At 41.3% G+C, this 17,497-nt stretch overlaps 1 protein-coding gene across 1 annotated transcript in view; it reads left to right on the top strand.

Annotated features, from left to right (window-relative positions):
* Window positions 1-17,497, top strand: part of LMBRD2 (LMBR1 domain containing 2) — a 50,643-nt gene that overhangs the window by 26,693 nt on the left and 6,453 nt on the right. Inside the window, exons 10-17 of the mRNA XM_034773634.1 lie at window positions 1,593-1,774; window positions 2,788-2,921; window positions 3,194-3,299; window positions 7,693-7,790; window positions 8,820-8,923; window positions 9,995-10,041; window positions 11,469-11,574; window positions 13,781-13,916. Of these exons, the coding sequence (XP_034629525.1) occupies window positions 1,593-1,774; window positions 2,788-2,921; window positions 3,194-3,299; window positions 7,693-7,790; window positions 8,820-8,923; window positions 9,995-10,041; window positions 11,469-11,574; window positions 13,781-13,916 (913 nt within the window). The remainder of the gene's footprint in view (window positions 1-1,592; window positions 1,775-2,787; window positions 2,922-3,193; window positions 3,300-7,692; window positions 7,791-8,819; window positions 8,924-9,994; window positions 10,042-11,468; window positions 11,575-13,780; window positions 13,917-17,497) is intronic.

The following is a 17,497-nucleotide window of genomic DNA, read 5'->3' as shown; positions in this document are numbered from 1 at the left end:
AGTGATGTTCATGTATAGTAGTAGTAGGCAAATATACATTCCCTTGTGCTCACGTGATGGAATAGACACACCGCCTCCCCCAGTTGCCAAAAAGCAGTTATATTTCTGATAATAAACTTAATTTGTAGGCAAATTAAGAGCACTTATATACTATATAATGGCCACCTCCATAGAAATTCCTAAAGCTTTTTCCTGGACATTACAGAAAGAAAAACAAGTTGCAACAGTATCAAGCAATACATCTGGAAAAGTATCGAGCAATAGCTCATCCAGTGCAGGTCATCCTGCCTTCCATAAACCGTAACACCTTAGAGAGGGGTGCCTTCAGCTCTCCATACCTTTAAGTTGTCCCAGTACCATTGTTGTGACTCTTCCACCATCCCCTCCTAGAAGAATTGAGGGTATGTGGAAAATGTTATTTTCTCGCTGTACCAGACACTTGAAGCCCCAGCCCCATTCTGCTCCTTCTTTAGGAGATGAGATGCCTTCTTGTAATCCAGCTTCCATTTCCAGTTTATCAGGGAACTAACCCACTATAGAATGATGCACTGTAAACCTGCCAAATCCCAACAACATGAATTTAATAACCTAACCTATTCTCTAGGTCCCTGAGTTGTGGAAAGAGAGGCAAAAATCCCATACCAGGCCAATCTGGCAATTTGGGAAAAATGTCTTCCTACTGTCAAAAAGGTGACTAGCATGATGCCCACAGCAAGGGGCAAAACCCAGTCTTACTCTAATACCAAAGGAGGACCTTCTGCTCCTGGATGAAGAATAGTTCCTCAAGCAAGGGGAAGGGTTAATAAGCCCTCTCCTTGGGTGGCAGGAGCCAATAGTCTTATTTGGCACCATTCTGATCAGCCAGTCATCTAAGGAGCACCTCTTATTTCACTTCCCCAAGCCCATGAGGAGGAGAAGAGAAGAAAGGTGAAGTGCACTGCAGTCATTAAAGGAACCCAGGGTTTTCTTTCCTTTGTAGGCCCAGACACAGGCTCCCGAAGTCTGGGGCTGAGTGTTGTGGGAAACACTGTCTAACCTAGCAAAGACACTAGTTGTAATTATGCTAACATATATTGAAGCATACATCTTATGCACAGAGTATCTTCACAGCCGAATATTTAATATTCAACACTCTTAATTGAAACACAGAAAATCAGTCATTGCTCCAAATATGTTTTCCAATTCCTATAGGCAATATAAACCACAGAATTTTGTTTTTGTTTATTTTTTGGATGAGGTATTTCTTCCTGTTACCAGCCCAATTAGAAGTTTATACATGTATGCATACTTTATTTTTTTAAATGTGAAACTGGCTTTTTCTATATATTTGTTGCATTGTTTCAGAAATAATAATTCAGGCCTGAGACAAAGTTACAGGCATCACAAAATCAATGAGTTGTTCTTAGCGTTACTGTCCCCACAGATTCCACTCTTAGTGTAAATTTGCTCGAGATAGGATTCTTTTCAGCTAGCCATGTCAGTTGGCATGGTGCCTCAACAATGCTATTTTGAAAATTTTCCATCTCTTCCTATGTCTTGTATTAATCCTGCTATTTATTGTTTTTTTTTTTTTTTTTTTTTTTTTTTTCCAGAATGGTACTGGGAATGTCTCCTTCGGCCATGGTTTTACAGAATTCTTGCTATTGTTTTGGCCACATTCTCTGTAATTGTTGTGTGGTCAGAGTGCACATTTTTCAGCACTAAACCTGTTCTGTCCTTGTTTGCTGTCTTCATACAACTGGCAGAAAGAACGTACAACTATATTTACATAGAGGTCAGTTTGGAATGTTCATTTAACAATCTTATTGTACAGATTTTAGTTCCTACAGTAATGAGGAAGACCAAGTTTATTAAATTTAGCCCTTATCTATTATCTATGAAAAATTAATCTCTGACTACTGAACCACACAAGCTCTCTAACCTACACAAGTACTAAGACTAATTTTGTGGCAGTGTCTCCTCTTCTGTGCACCACTTTATTACAAATGGTGGAGTCTGACCCAATTCAGTCATCTGTGGGAACATAAAAATGGAGTAACTTGGTCTAGTTACGTAGACGGGTTGTTGTCATGGTATATGGAATTCTCTTATCATCTGGGCTAGTTTCTTTTTCAATGTTCTCATGCCTGCGATATTTGCTCTGAATATACCAACCTGCCACCAAACGGCAAGTCCATAGTCTTAGGAGCTGTGAATGGCTTAAGAGACACATACCTTGTAGGAACTGAGCCCAACATTTGAAGTATGGTGACAAAACTACAGGAACTTTAAACGCCTGTTTTATTATTAGACTGTCCCGTATAAGTCAAGGAAGAGCTCCCAAGCTACTTATGGTAGTTTACTATTCATCCATTTGTTTGTTCAACTCATCACCATTGTCTAATTGTAGTTAGACCCAGTTTAACTGCAACAACATCAGCCTATAACATGCTTTATTTTACACTGGAAATAGGAAAGGAGGATAGCCCTTTTAAATCTTCCTTAGCTGTTTAAAAATACACTTCATACTTTTGCAACTTAGAGGAGCTAACATGTTTTGTTTTTCAAAAATATGATTTCACTGCTGTATTTATTTAAGTACATCTTGTATGCAGTACATTGACAGCACTGTATATAGCCCTGTATAGGCTAAATTTATGCATTAGTTATATTATAATTCCATGACACAATAGAAATAAACAATTTTGCCCTGAAGTCTTTCGTTGCTAAAGTCTAGTATTGCAGCAATTATTTTGATATAATTGTAAATTTGAAAGAAATAGTAAAAAATGAATATTTTGTTTCTAGATGGCTTGCTTCCTTACCATCTTCTTCTTAAGTATCTGTGTTTACTCAACTGTCTTCAGGATTCGTGTATTTAATTATTATTATTTAGCTTCGCACCATCAGACTGATGCATACAGTCTCCTTTTCAGTGGCATGTAAGTACACCATACGTTTTTTGTGTGTGTGTGTGTGTAAAATATATATATATATAATATGTATGTATGTTTCTGGGACTGCCTCTTAAATAATAAATGAATTTTAAATCAATAGTGTTTCAGATATAATCCTTGATGATCAGATAGGTGCAACTTATTCAGCATTTCATCTTTTAAAAGCCACCTCATATCTAGTTGTGATATTATTCTTTACGTTTTATTTTATTAAGGGGGAAATTGCTTAAAAGCAGCTAACTATTAAATTTATACAGGTTATTCTGCCGTTTAACACCACCACTGTGTCTGAATTTCTTGGGTTTGACTCACATGGATTCATCAATCTCTCACAAAAACACTCAGGCAACTGCATATACATCAGTAAGTACAGAGAGCATGTCTCTTGATGCAATATGGCTTAACAGTCAGAAAAACATTAATTATGAAATTAAATGTTTACTGTAAAAACATATTTCTTCATCTTGTTGCTTACTCAGTATTAAGCAGGATAGAATTAATTACTCCTGAGGGAATTCTGTGCCAAAAAAATAAAAATTCTGTCACAGTATTTTAAAATTCTGCATATTTTATTTGTCAATAAATATGGAGACACCCTGCAGTCTTACCCTCCCTCCCCCCCCACATGGATTTGGTGGTGAGGCTGCACCCAACCCTGACACAGTGCAAGAGCTGGGCCTCCCCAGAAACACTCCGGGGCTCTGCCCCTCTGCGCCACGCACACCAAGATAGCAAGCAAGAGGGACAAAGTCTTGCCTCCACTCCCAGCCCTGGCCCCCGATTTTCGTATGGAGAGGGCAGGCTCAGCCTAGCAGGATCAAAGTGTGGAAGGGCTTAGGGTGGGGGGATCCAGGTGTGGAGTGAGAGGGTTTTGTGTGGGGCAGTCTGGGTGTGGGCAGTTTGGTGGGGGTTCTGGGTGCATGGGGAATCTGGATGCACAGGGATTCATTGGGGGTTTCTGGGTGCAGGAGGAATGGGACTTTGCAGGGGGTTCCGTTGAAGTTACATAAGAACATAAGAATGGCCATACTGGGTCAGACCAAAGGTCCATCCAGCCCCGGTATCCTGTCTGCCGACAGTGGCCAATGCCAGGTGTTCCAGAGGGAGTGAACCTGACAGGTAATGATCAAGTGATCTCTCTCTCCTGCCATCCGTCTCCACCCTCTGACAAACAGAGGCTAGGGACACCATTCCTTACCCATCCTCGCTAATAGCCATTAATTGACTTAACCGCCATGAATTGATCTAGTTCTCTCTTAAACCCTGTTTATAGTCCTAGTTTTCACAACCTCCTCAGGCAAGGAGTTCCACAGGTTGACTGTGTGCTGTGTGAAGAAGAACTTCCTTTTATTTGTTTTAAACCTGCTGCCTATTAATTTTATTTGGTGGCCCCTAGTTCTTATATTATGGGAACAAGTAAATAACTTTTCCTTGTTCACTTTCTCCACACCACTCGTTATGTTATATACCTCTATCATATCCCCCCTTAGTCTCCCCTTTTCCAAGCTGAAAAGTCCTAGCCTCTTCAATCTCTCCTCATATGGGACCCGTTCCAAACGCCTGATCAGTTTAGTTGCCCTTCTCTGAATCTTTTCTAATGCCAGTATATCTTTTTTGAGATGAGGAGACCACATCTGTACGCAGTATTCAAGATGTGGGCGTACCATGGATTTATATAAGGGCAATAAGATATTCTCTATCTTATTCTGCATCCCTTTTTTAATGATTCCTAACATCCTGTTTGCTTTTTTGACTGCTGCTGCACACTGCGTGGATGTCTTCAGAGAACTATCCACGATGACTCCAAGATCTCTTTCCTGATTAGTTGTAGCTAAATTAGCCCCCATCATATTGTATGTATAGTTGGGGTTATTTTTTCCAATGTGCATTACTTTACATTTACAAGTTGGTTGGGGTTCAGCGGCAGGGAGGGGTCTGGGTATGTGTGGCTTATCGAGGTGGCCTGGGTGCTGGGGGAGTGGGGCTTGGTGGGTTGGGGCTCAGTGGGGTGGGGATCTGGGTACAGAGGGCTCCTCAGGATGATTCAGGGGCAGGGGGTACCCCGCGGTGATTTACTTCTCCACCAACTGCTCTAGGCGCTCAAAATGATGCACCCGCACTGCTCGGGAGAGGCGTGTGACCACTTTTGCAGCTTCCCTGTCAGAAGTCATTTTTCTGCGGGGAAGCAAAGAAATCTGTGGGGGACATGAATTCTGTGCACATGCAGTGGCACAGAATTCCCCCAGGAGTAATAGAAACTGTTTTCCAGTCTTATTCATTTGGCAAGGTCAAGATACTCATTACTTCTAATCGTTATGACTGGCAGGCTTTTACTCAGTTTCACTCTCTGGACAGTGTGTGCTTTGCTGAGCTAAATGAGTGCAACTTGTAACTTCCAAGTAATATTTGTTTTTGCCCATGGAATCCAAATGTGTACATATCTAGCAAACATAAGTTGAGACTGATGACAGTAAATATATTTTTTATTAAGCAATTAGTGGTTTGACATTGGTAGAATTATCATTTTGGTGGCAGACTATAATCTTGTGGGCATAGTTTGTTTATTGATTTAGATTTAAGACAATATTTCTAACCATGGCTGTATGTGCTCTAAAATAATGACTCCTACACTAAATACAGTTAAATCTCAGCTGCATTAAAATCAGTTCCACAGGAGCTCAGCCAGCCAGTGATTTCTCTACCCTCAGCTTAGCCAGAGACCTTATCACACAGGTGTTTTCTTTTTTAATTTGTTTTTGCAGCATGCCCAGAAAGTAGGGCTGTCTATTAATCGCAGTTAACTCACGTGATTAACTCAAAAAATTAACTGCAATTAAAAAAATAATCGCGATTAATCGCACTGTTAAACAATAGAATACTAACTGAAATTTATTCAATATTTTTGGATGTTTTTCTACATTTTCAAATGTATTGATTTCTATTACAACACAGAATAAAAAGTGTACAGTGCTCACTTTATATTATTTTTATTACAAATATTTGCACTGTAAAAATGATAAACAAAAGAAATAATATTTTTCAATTCACCTCATACAAGTACTGTAGTGCAATCTCTATCGTGAAAGTAACTTACAAATGTAGATTTGTTGTTGTTACATAATTGCACTCAAAAACAAAGTGTAAAACGTCAGAGCCTACAAGTCCACTCAGTCCTACTTGTTCAGCCAATCGCTAAGACAAACAAGTTTGTTCACATTTACGGGAGATACTGCTGCCTGCTTCTTATTACGATGTCACCTAACATTGAGAACAGGCGTTCGCATGGCACTTTTGTAGCTGGCATTGCAAGGTATTTATATGCCAGCTATGCTAAACATTTGTATGCCCCTTCATGCTTCAGCCACCATTCTGGAGGACATGCTTCCATGCTGATGGTGCTCATTAAAAAAATAGTGCATTAATTAAATTTGTGACTGAACTCAAATTTAGGGGAGAATTGTATGTCTCCTGTTCTGTTTTACCCGCATTCTGCAATGTATTTCATGTTATAGCCGTCTCGGATGATGACCCAGCACATGTTCGTTTTAAGAACACTTTCGCAGCAGATATGACAAAACGCAAAGAAGGTATCAATGTGAGATTTCTAAAAATAGCAACAACACTCTACCCCGGGTTTAAGAATCTGAAGTGTCTTACAAAATCTGAGGGGACGAGATGTGGGGCATACTTTCAGAAGTCTTAAAAGAGCAACATTCCGATGCGGAAACTACAGAACCCGAACCACCAAAAAAGAAAATCAACCTTCTGCTGGTGGCATCTGACTCAGATGATGAAAATGAACATGTGTCGGTCTGCTGTGTTTTGGATCGTTATCGAGCAGAACCCGTCATCAGAATGTATACATATCCTCTGGAATGGTGGTTGAAGCATCAAGGAACATATGAATGTTTAGTGCATCTGGCACGTAAATATCTTGCGACGCTGGCTACAACAGTGCCATGAGAACACCTGTTCTCACTTTCAGGTGACATTGTAAACAAGAAGCGGGCAGCATTATCTCCTGCAAATTGTAATCAAACTTGATAAGCTGAAGTAGGACGGAGTGGACTTGTAGGCTCTAAAGTTTTACATTGTTTTATTTCTGAATGCAGTTTTTTTGGTACCTAATTCTACATTTTTAAGTTCAACTTTCATGATAAAGAGGTGGCATTACAGTACTTGTATTAGGTGAATTGAAATATACTATTTTTTTTTACAGTGCAAATATTTATATTCAAAAATAATATAAAGTGAGCACTGTACACTTTGTATTCTGTGTTGTGATTGAAATTAATATATTTGAAAATGTAGAAAACATCCAAAAATATTTACATAAATGGTGTTCTATTATTGTTTAATAGTGCGATTAATCGCAATTTAATTTTTTAATCGTTGACAGCCCTACCAGAAAGTGATAAAATTTGGACTCTTTGGGGCAGAGATGGGGAGAGTGAAAGTTCCAAGGTCTTGTAGACCTCAGAGACCACCCTCGCTTTTATAATTAGCGGGATCCAGCTCAAGCACCCCCTGCTGATTGCAGCTTTGGCAATGTGACACAGGGAGAGCGACAGTACTGTTAATTATTGATAACTCACTTTTCACTTGTCAACATTCATTACGTAGATATTCAGAGAATGGATAACTTATTGTATTGTAACTGGGCCCTATGGGTGAGACAGTGGTAAATTCTAAACAGAAACAAAAAGAATTGATGCAACTGTCTTATCTTTGTACTAATCAACATTTTTCTCTTCAGATAATGGGCTCCATGAGAGTGTTATCTTTCATTGCAGATGGGTTTTATATATATTATCCCATGCTGGTTGTCATTCTCTGTATTGCCACTTACTTCAGGTGAGTAATTGACAGATCTGTAATCCTTTGCATTTATTATTTACTTATCACTGATTTCAAAATATAAGACACTCCTCCCCACCCCCAGCTGCATCATCATATTAACTCAAACTATTAAAGATGAGATTGTAGTTCAGTTTAGCATTTTAGAATCTGCAGCTTTTAGATAGCAATACATTTTTTAAATGCCTAAAAAGCTGAATGATTCAGTAAAATGTTGAACCATTCACCAGAGCTCAGCAGTCTGAAAGTGCAAAAGTTACATTAAAAAGTTTTTCACACCATGAATGAACTGTTAAATCTACTTAAAAACAACCAGATTCTCTCTCAGAGCAAAGAACAACAGTTGTCACCATGGAGAGAGCGCAAAGATGGTTTCAGGCCTCCTGATTCCAGGGTCAGAGCAGTCCCCCATAAAAGTTAGAGCAGCCTTCTCATCTGGTTGCCCATGACTCCATGAGGCTGGTTAGCAGCCAGGGGTCGCTGTGGCATAAGGATACCCGGGACATGACTCCTGCATTGGAAGCCAGGAGTGAGTTTACATAGGCTCCTGTATAGTAACTCATTCTCATGACTTGTCATCTACATAGAGGGGAATCCTCAATGTTTTTACAGTGGTATCGAAGATCTGACACAACAGCTATAATTTTAGTATTTGTGAGATTACTGCAAGCAGGTGCATTTCTTGTTTTAAGTTATTTGCAGTAGTGATAGGAGGGAACGCTTCTAATAAATTGTAAGCATGCTTCCATTTTGCTGTATTTCTGATTTAACATAATTGAAAGGACTTTTATGGGCTGATGCACGCCTTTCCTTCACAATCTGGGTCTAAGTACCTCCTTAGTGTACTGAATTTTCAGCTTGCTTACTCAGAAAAATAAATGATATCCTTTTTAAAATGTAGATTGCCAATATGGTAAGCTCTTCTCCCTGCATTTTGGGGATAGCTAACTTTGCATGCTACAGCGCAGTTTGTCTCAGATGATTTTTATGAATTAAAACTTTTCTTTTATCCTTTGTTTTTACCAGCTTAGGAACTCGTTGTTTGAATCTGCTGGGGTTCCAACAGTTCATGGGAGACAATGAGATGACCTCTGACTTCATTGATGAAGGAAAGGAGTTAATCAGAAGAGGTAATAGGGGTGCAATAAATGTATCTAAAATTTTGTGATAAAACTGAATATTGTTTATGGCTTTTTAGTACTTAGTCCCAAAATCTAAAATTGCAAGGATCACTTTATAAACTAAATGTGCTATTTGTCTAAATCCCTCACCTCTCTCAATTTGCACACTATAGGGCTTCATCAGTATGTGAAAGAGTCTAAGGAAACCTTAGATGCTGCAGGAACCAGTGTTTGTGATTCAGTAGGCAGTAGTCTTCTCTTGGAATCAGTACTGAACTAATGCCCCAACTTGGTGGTAAGGGGTAGTGTAGAAGTGAAGTTTTTCACATGAGATCCCAATCTGAGATACCCTTTCGAGTATTTCAGGGCCATTGTGATTCTTAATTAGTTGAGATTTATAAAGCTGAAATCTTCAGATGGAAGGTGCTATAATAATGTGTCATCAGTTTTTAATAAGTTACGTAAAGACTGTGTACATCAATCAGAAAGTATAAGATGAAGTTATTTGTACTCAATTTTCATTGGAAAGGTGCATGCACCGCCACCCTTAAGCAATTATGGCACCAGGCATTTTACAGAGACTCTCTTTTGAAAGGACCCTTAAACATCCCATCATTAAGTTTACAGAGCTAAATATTGTCATTGTCCCATTAGTTCATTTTTAGAACTGCCAGACCTTCAATCAAAAACAAACCCTTGTGTATTTTAGGTAACATTTTAGTTTCTCTTTGACAGAGATCCTTCCGTCTGGCACATCATTATAATTTTAGAATTATTCATTCTTCTTCCCTGCCCCATCTGTTGATCTGCCATGTTATTAAATATTGGGAAAGTTCATATTAAGCTTCATTCAAATTTATCAAAAGTAGGCAAGTAGTTAATTTAAAACTTCAATGTTTTTCCTCAGGTAGCCCCTTCTTCATGAAAAATGTATTGGTTTTGATTAAATTTAGTCCCTTTAAGAGTATTGGTAAGAATTTTATTCCACTGCCTTTTTTAATCCTTGCTGCTTTAACTGTTTATAATCACTGATGGTTTTTATTACTCTTTAGTTAAATAAAAATATTGTTCCTTTTCTAGAAAAAAGAAAACGGCAAAGACAGGAAGAAGGTGAAAATAGAAGAAGGGTATGAGAATATTTTAGAAAGTATTATACTAATTTTCTATGTACTGTATGTTGGTATGTATTACAACTTTCCTTTAGGACCTGGGTTTTCATTCCATTATAACACTGGTGTGGAATTTGACATATAAAGTCATAATCCCAGAATTAATATGTCTATCCCCCTCCAGTCAATTCATTATTGTAGTCTGCAGGAAATTATTACCCCGGCATGCTTTTCAAACCCAAATACTTTCTTTTTAAAATTCAAAATGAATTAAAAATAGAATCTGGTTTATTGCAAATCTGCAGCGCTTAATTTTACATGTTTTCTTCATGTGTTTACGTGTTATATTGTCACTGCACTTAAATTGACATGAAACATTTTGGTCTTGCCAGACCATTTTCAATTAATGGTTCAGAAAGATTGGGTGGTTTTTATTCTGCAGACTAGAACTGAAGATCTTGCTCTGTTGTAAATTGATATATTGTCTTCAATGGAATTATGCCAGTTTACACCAGTACAGGATCTGGAACCACTGAGCTGAATTTGAGCCATATTGAATGTAATTAAATAGTTTCCAATAGGTTTTAATAGAAATTGAATCAGACCCTTCCTCTCTTTTACATAAACCAGGGGTTCTCAAACTTCATTGCATCGCAACCCCTTCTGACAACAAAAATACTACACGACCCAGGAGGGGGGGAACCAAAGCCCAATGGCTTCAGCCCCACGCAGGGGGCCTGTAACCTGAGCCCTACCACCCAGGGCTGAAGCCCTCAGGCTTCAGCTTTTCAGCCCTGGGCGGTGGGGCTCGGACTTTGGCCCCAGGTGGTGGGGCTCAGGGTTCAGCTTTATCCCCAGAAAGTCTAATGCCAGCCTTGCAACCCCATTAAAACGGGGTCACCACCCACTGTGGGGTCCCGACCCACAGTTTGAGAACTGCTGATGTAAACTCTAATATGAAAATATTAATGTGACGAGAACTTTTACTGTAAGCATCATATAACTGTGTGGCTATTGTATTATCCTACCAACAGGTGGAGGAAGGAACCAAAAAGTAACATCTCATTTCTACTGCATAGACTATAGAGATATTGAGCATATTTTGTACAAATAGATTTAATACATAATTAGAATAACTATGATACTTACTTTTAAAAAAACTAATGGGGGGGGAACACTTGCTAGTAAAATATATTTTAGAATGAAAGGGCACATATTAAAATTTTGTCAATTGAAGAAGACACAGGCACGCAGTCTCACAGCGTGTACTCAATAACACCTAATGTATAAACACTTATGTTACTGCTGCTCTAGTTTATTGTGTGAGTGTGACTATCTTAAGACAATGAATCTAGAATTTCAGAGGATTCCAGATATGATCCGAGTAAGTAACTTTGTTCATATAGCTGATGGGGTGTATTTTTTTGTGTTTGTTTTTGGATCAGGAATGGAAAGAGCGATATGGAAACAGCCGAGAAGATTCCACTAGAAATAGAAATGTTCACCCAGACCAAAAAGAATCTAGTTTCTCAGAGACCAACTCAAGCAGACGTAAGTAATACACTTTTTTCTATACTTTCTTAAAACCTTCACTACCATAATTATAAAAGTAGCAATAATTTCTTTTCTGCTTATCATCTCCGCATGCTGAGTTTACCCCTTCTTGTGTCATGAAGCCATGCTGTTTGCTCCAGGAGGGACAGTAGTCTCCACGGGGCTGGCAATCTTTGACATTTCCTCTTTCCACTCCATGAGGGAGGTTCTGAGAGTAGTCACAGATTCCTAGGTCAGTTATTGGACTCTCTGATTTGACCTGTAGTCCTTATGATTTGAGCAGCTCTTCTCAGCTGTGGGATTGATAACAAAGGGCTACACATATGGCTAAATCAGCACTGCTGCAATAGATGCAATAGTTTTGATTTGACCCGCTAAGTCGATGGGAGAGCACTTTGCCATCGACATCTGTACGCCAGCTCCCTGAGAAGCGTAAGATAAGTTGGCGGGAGAGCATCTCCCGTCGACACAGCATGGTATAGACCAGGGGTAGGCAACCTATGGCATGTGTGCCGAAAGCGGCACGCGAGCTGATTTTCAGTGACACTCACGCTGCCTGGGTCCTGACCACTGGTCCGGGGGGCTCTGCATTTTAATTTAATTTTAAATGAAGCTTCTTAAACATTTTTAAAACGTTATTTATTTTATATACAACAATAGTTTAATTATATATTTTAGACTTCTAGAAAGAGACCTTCTAAAAACGTTAAAATGTATTCCTAGCACGCAAAACCTTAAATTAGAGTAAATAAATGAAGACTCGGCACACCACTTCTGAAAGGTTGCCGATCCCTGGTATAGACACTGCTTTAAGTCGACCTAAGTTATGTCAGCTTCAATTACATAACTGGAATAGTGTAACTTAGGTTGACTTACAGCTTTAGTATTGACCAGCCCAAAGTGGATTGTTTTACTGTGTTCTGAGAGGTAGGGATGCTTGCAATTTTTTACAGACTCTAAGATTTTAAAATCTGTAACCCTTCTAGTTGCCCAGATAATCTTTCAAATGTATGGTGTCACAGTAATTAGACTTACAGAATATTAATTCAATATACTGAATATATAACCTATTATACAAACTCGTAGTTTACATTTTTTTATAATGTGTGAAACTACCATATGTTAAATCATTTGAAGTTATGTATTTCTTGAGGGAAAATAGTAAAATATTGGTCAAATTTTCAATGTGCAGGTAATTAGTTTTTATGCTTACTGGAGAGTTTTACCCATCTTTTTCTTTTCACTTGTACATATTTCTGAATTTTTGCATGTTTTACTGTTTGCCCATGAGCTTCTCAGAGCTGAACACAAATAATGGTATGCTAATTCATGAAACAGGAAATACAGCTGACCCATCAATACAGTGAAACTGAGTATGCACAAAGTGCTATTAAATCAATAAAGTAAATATATTGAGTAGAGAGAAATAATTTCCCTATGTAACTACTTTCAGTTATACTAATCTTACATGTAACTATTATAGGTACAAATTTTGAGCAAGAAATGTGGTGGGTTATCATTTCTCACCCCCCGCCCTCTCCCATAGTGATTAACTGAAATTATTTTAATGACACCCAAATAATATGCAGTGTTCCAATATTATAACAGGAGGCGCACAAACTGGTATTGTGAAGACTGCATAACAGATTGCCTTTTAACACTTATTCCCAGTCATTCATAACTTTTTGAAACTTTGGCTTTTTGGGTTGATTATTTTTTTCCTAGCATGGTCTTTGCCCAAATGTTTGGTTTGGATTTGATTTGGCATTTGTTTTAAGAAACATAGTTTCAACCAATATTGTCTAACCACTTTTGAATCATGGTGTGGGAGGAATATATTTTTCCAATTACAAAAGCTCATAATTTTAAACTCTGTGTCAAAATAGGTCTAATTGAAAAGTGCCTTGGAGTTTTCTGGTGAAACTGGGTATATATTTGGCAAAGGGGTTGGCCCTTTTGAAAAATTGCAAGCTGTACATCAGAGTGAGTGCATTTTTCGCAGGGGTACTGGTTGGAACTGTGAGCATCCAACTAGAATTAGCCAAATATTGAATCTAGCTATAGTCAGGCTTACTTTTTGAATGACTTACAAGTAATGTGCATATTATGTTTGTTTCTTAGAGAGAGAGCATTTATAAGACATAAAATGTTAAGATGTTTAATGATAATTGCTTATTCTATACTTTTTTTTTTTTTAATTCAGCCGTGTCTAAGTATACCAGGTCAAATGGCAGGACCGAAAGGGATAGAATAGAACTCCTCCAAGATGCAGAACCTTTGGATTTTAATGCGGATTCAGTTAGTGATGATCCTCTTGATCATCCTCTTGACTCAGGAAGGTGAGGAATTTTCAGTTTTATCTAAATGAAGTGTTCGGACTTATTAGTTCTTTGATCCATGGCAACTATATCCAGTTCACAGACATATCATTGATATACCGAATTCAGAATCTTCCCTAGTGTTTGTGTCTTAAGATGACTAGGGCAGTATTTGAAACCACTGGAAAGTGCTGGTGATTCCCTCTCCATCTCCCAAATGCCTAATGGGTAAAAGTTATTTATTTCAGTCAGTATTTTTGATTTATACGTAAAATAAATATATTGGATACATGTGAAAAATATATTTCATAGAGGCAAAAGTGAAGGAGTCGGCGTCTGTGAAATCCTGTAAAGAATTAAGGACATTGCATGGGCGAACTGTGGCTCAGCTGATTGTTTCCCACATTGCTGGTGATCTGTAATTCACAGATGGTGAAGCAAAAAAGGATAACTGATTGTGCTGGAGAAAATCAACAAGCAGAAGTGAAAAATATGTATATATGTAGCCAGCCATTTTTGCTGTTCAGTCATAGTTACTAAGTTCATGTGCATCAACTTTGCATGAGTTCACATGAGGAGAAATTCTGGCACTATTGAAGTCAATGGCAAAACTCCCATTTTTTCAGGGTCAGGATTTCATCCACAATGGGTACCTAATTATAGTCTTGTAAGTTACTAAATTTGTTTACAACCCTGTGACCAAAATTTTCAAAACTGTGTCCATACCTTGCTTGAAGACACAGGGCCAAATTTTCAAAAATCTCATAACGTGTAAGTATGCTATTGAGTAGTAACTCATTAACTTGTACTCTCTAACCCAGCGGTTCTCAACACGGCCCCCCTGGGGGCCTGCAAGCCCTTTCAAGACGGCTGCAGGGCCCCCCAGCTGAAGCCCCAGTTCCCGGCGCCTCCAGCAGGGCTGAAGCCGGGAGGCGCCAGGCTGAATCCAGGAGTTGCGAGCCCTGGTGCTCCCTGTGGGGCAGAAGCCCTGAGCCCATGGGCAGAGTTGGGGACATGGAGGGCATTGCCCCTCCCCCCCCCAACTGCCATGCAAGAGCACAGCAGTGCCAGGGGGCAGCCTCACACCTTCTCCCTGCCCCTGCCCTCCCATCCCCACCAAGTCGGAGGTGGGAAGCCGGAGCCAGGCAGTGCGGGGCAGCTGTGGCTCTGGCTGGTGCCATGGAGCAGGCAGCGGCAGCGTTCCCTCCTCTCCTGTTGGTTCCCCAGGTTAATGCTGTTCCTCAGCTCCAAGCCCCCTTTGCTCCCGCAGAGGCAGCCGGTAAGAGCCCCCTGGGTGGGGAGACCCGACTCCGTGGCTGGCAGACCCCTCTGGGAACAGGGATCCCAGGGGAGTCCTCCCAGCATACAGCCCCTAGCATCCCTCTCCCTGTACCCTGAGCTACCCCCCTGCCCGCACACAGCACCTAGTACCTCTCTCCCTGCACCCACCGCCACCCCCTGTATGCACAGCCCAAGGTACCCCCTCCCTGCATCTTGAGCTATCCCCCGTCTGCACACAACCCCTCCCTGCACCCTAAGCTGTTCTCAGACTTTTTGAGCTGAGCCCCCCACCTTTTAGTTATAATTTTTGTTTGCGTGCGCCCCTCCCTCCCTCCCCAGACAGGCCCCTCCCTGGGCCCCGTCATGTGGAGGTGTCTTGAGCCCTGCTGGCTCCTGCCCCCACAAAATAGAAGTCAAACTACGCCTATGCCCAAGGTCCCTGCCTCGAGGGCTCCCCTCCCCCGCTGGGCCCTGGAGTTTTTATAGCATGTCAGGGTGGGCCTCAGAGAGAAAAAAGTTGAGAACCCCTGTTCTAACCCATGCATCATATAATTTACACATACATAATTCCTGCACTTGTCAAATGAACACAGGACATTATATAATGCATTATTTCTGCTTCTTTAATGTGTGTTTTCACCTACTTGCCAAACCTGTAAAATTCAGTAATTTTCAATGGGTCTAGCAGCCAGAATGAACTAGACTGTAACACACTTGTTTTAAAACTTAACCAATTCTGTCTAAGCAGTAAGAATTTTTTCTCACACAAGTGTAAATCAGGAGTAATTCCATTGAAACCACACTGGTTAAAACCAATGTCCGGGTAGAATCAAGCCCTATGTCTTTTCCATGGCAACAGTTTAAATTATCTTAAAACATATAGAACAGTGCTAGAAGGGCAGGTCCCTGCTTTGAGTCTGTTCAGGATTATTACAGAGAGAAAAACACAGTTGTGATGATCTTTTGAATATATTTGTGTTTTTAAGTCTTCATATATTTGGCTACCAATTTGGGGAAACATATTCTTTTTCCCTCAAAAGCTGCTATTCACCTTTTAATTAGGGTTACCATATGTCCGGGTTTCCCCGGACATGTCCAGCTTTTGGGTCTTTAAATAGCCGTCCGAGGGGAATTTGTAAAAAGCTAAAAATGTCCGGGATTTCCCCCCGGACGGCTATTTAAAGACCCAAAAGTGCTGACAGGGCAGCCGCATTTGGGGAGCCCCGGCAAGCCGGCGCCACTCACCTTTCCTTCCTGGGGCAGCGCGCAGCTGAGAGCTCCTGGTGTGGCAGTGTCAGCCCACGGGGCCCGCTGCCCGGCCGGTAGGAGCCTGCAGAGCGCAGCCCTGCCCCTGCCCCGGCACACAGAGAGGCAGCGAGGAGGTCTTACTCCCCTGCATGCTGCAGCGGGGCAGGGCCTGTAGACTCGGGCAGAGAGACCCCCTGTCCCCCTCCCCTCGACCCTACCCAACCGTAGGAAGGAGCCAGAGGGACTGGGAGGGACCTGCCTACTGGATGCTTCCTGGGAGCTGCTCCAGGTAAGTACTGCTTGGCCCACTGGCAGGTCCCTCTGGAGGGGCTCCCCACTGCCCTCAGCCCCCACCCTGACCCTGTTCCCTCAGCCTCCCCCGCAGTCCCCCCTGTGCCCCCACCCTCAATCCACTGCCATCAGCCCCCCTGACCCTGTTCCCTCTGCCTCCCCCACAGTACCTCCCCTTCCTCCCCTCCCCCCCAAAAGAAGGAAAGTGAATGCTAAAGCCCTCACAAAATGCAGAGGCTTTTCTTAACCTGAGCACTGAAAAAGAGACAGATACCCTGCATGGGTTTGAAAGTGACAAGAGCCTAGCGACTGACCTAAGCAGCACCAGGTTTGAAGTGACAAGGAGGGTCTGTGTCATGAAGTCTGCATTTCCACTGAGGAATCTTCCATCATCAGGGTAGCGCTGGTGCAGGTCTGCCACCCGGCACAGCAATGCTGAGAGGTGCCAGTGTAGACCTGACCCACTGCCCTCAGCCCCCACCCTAACCCTGTTCCCTCAGCCTCCCCCGCAGTTCCCCCTGTACCTCCCACCCCGAACCCACTGCCCTCAGTCCCTGCCCCTGTTCCAACAGCCTCCCCCACAGTCCCTCTGCTCCCCCCAACCCACTGCCCTCAGCCTTGCCTACCCCAAATCTCTTCTTCAGCCTCCCCTGTCATCCCACCCTCATCACTCCCCCTGCTGTCCCATCCCCTCAACTTCCCCCATTCCAGTCCTGCTCCCCTCTCTCATCCCTTCCAGACCCTGTCCCTCTCCCTAACCCCCCGACCCTCCCCAGCCCAGC

The sequence above is a fragment of the Trachemys scripta genome, chromosome 6, assembly GCF_013100865.1.
Source record: "Trachemys scripta elegans isolate TJP31775 chromosome 6, CAS_Tse_1.0, whole genome shotgun sequence".
Classification (NCBI taxonomy): domain Eukaryota; kingdom Metazoa; phylum Chordata; order Testudines; family Emydidae; genus Trachemys; species Trachemys scripta.
Note: the sequence above shows the minus strand (reverse complement) of the source record. Positions and strands in the feature narration are given on the sequence as shown.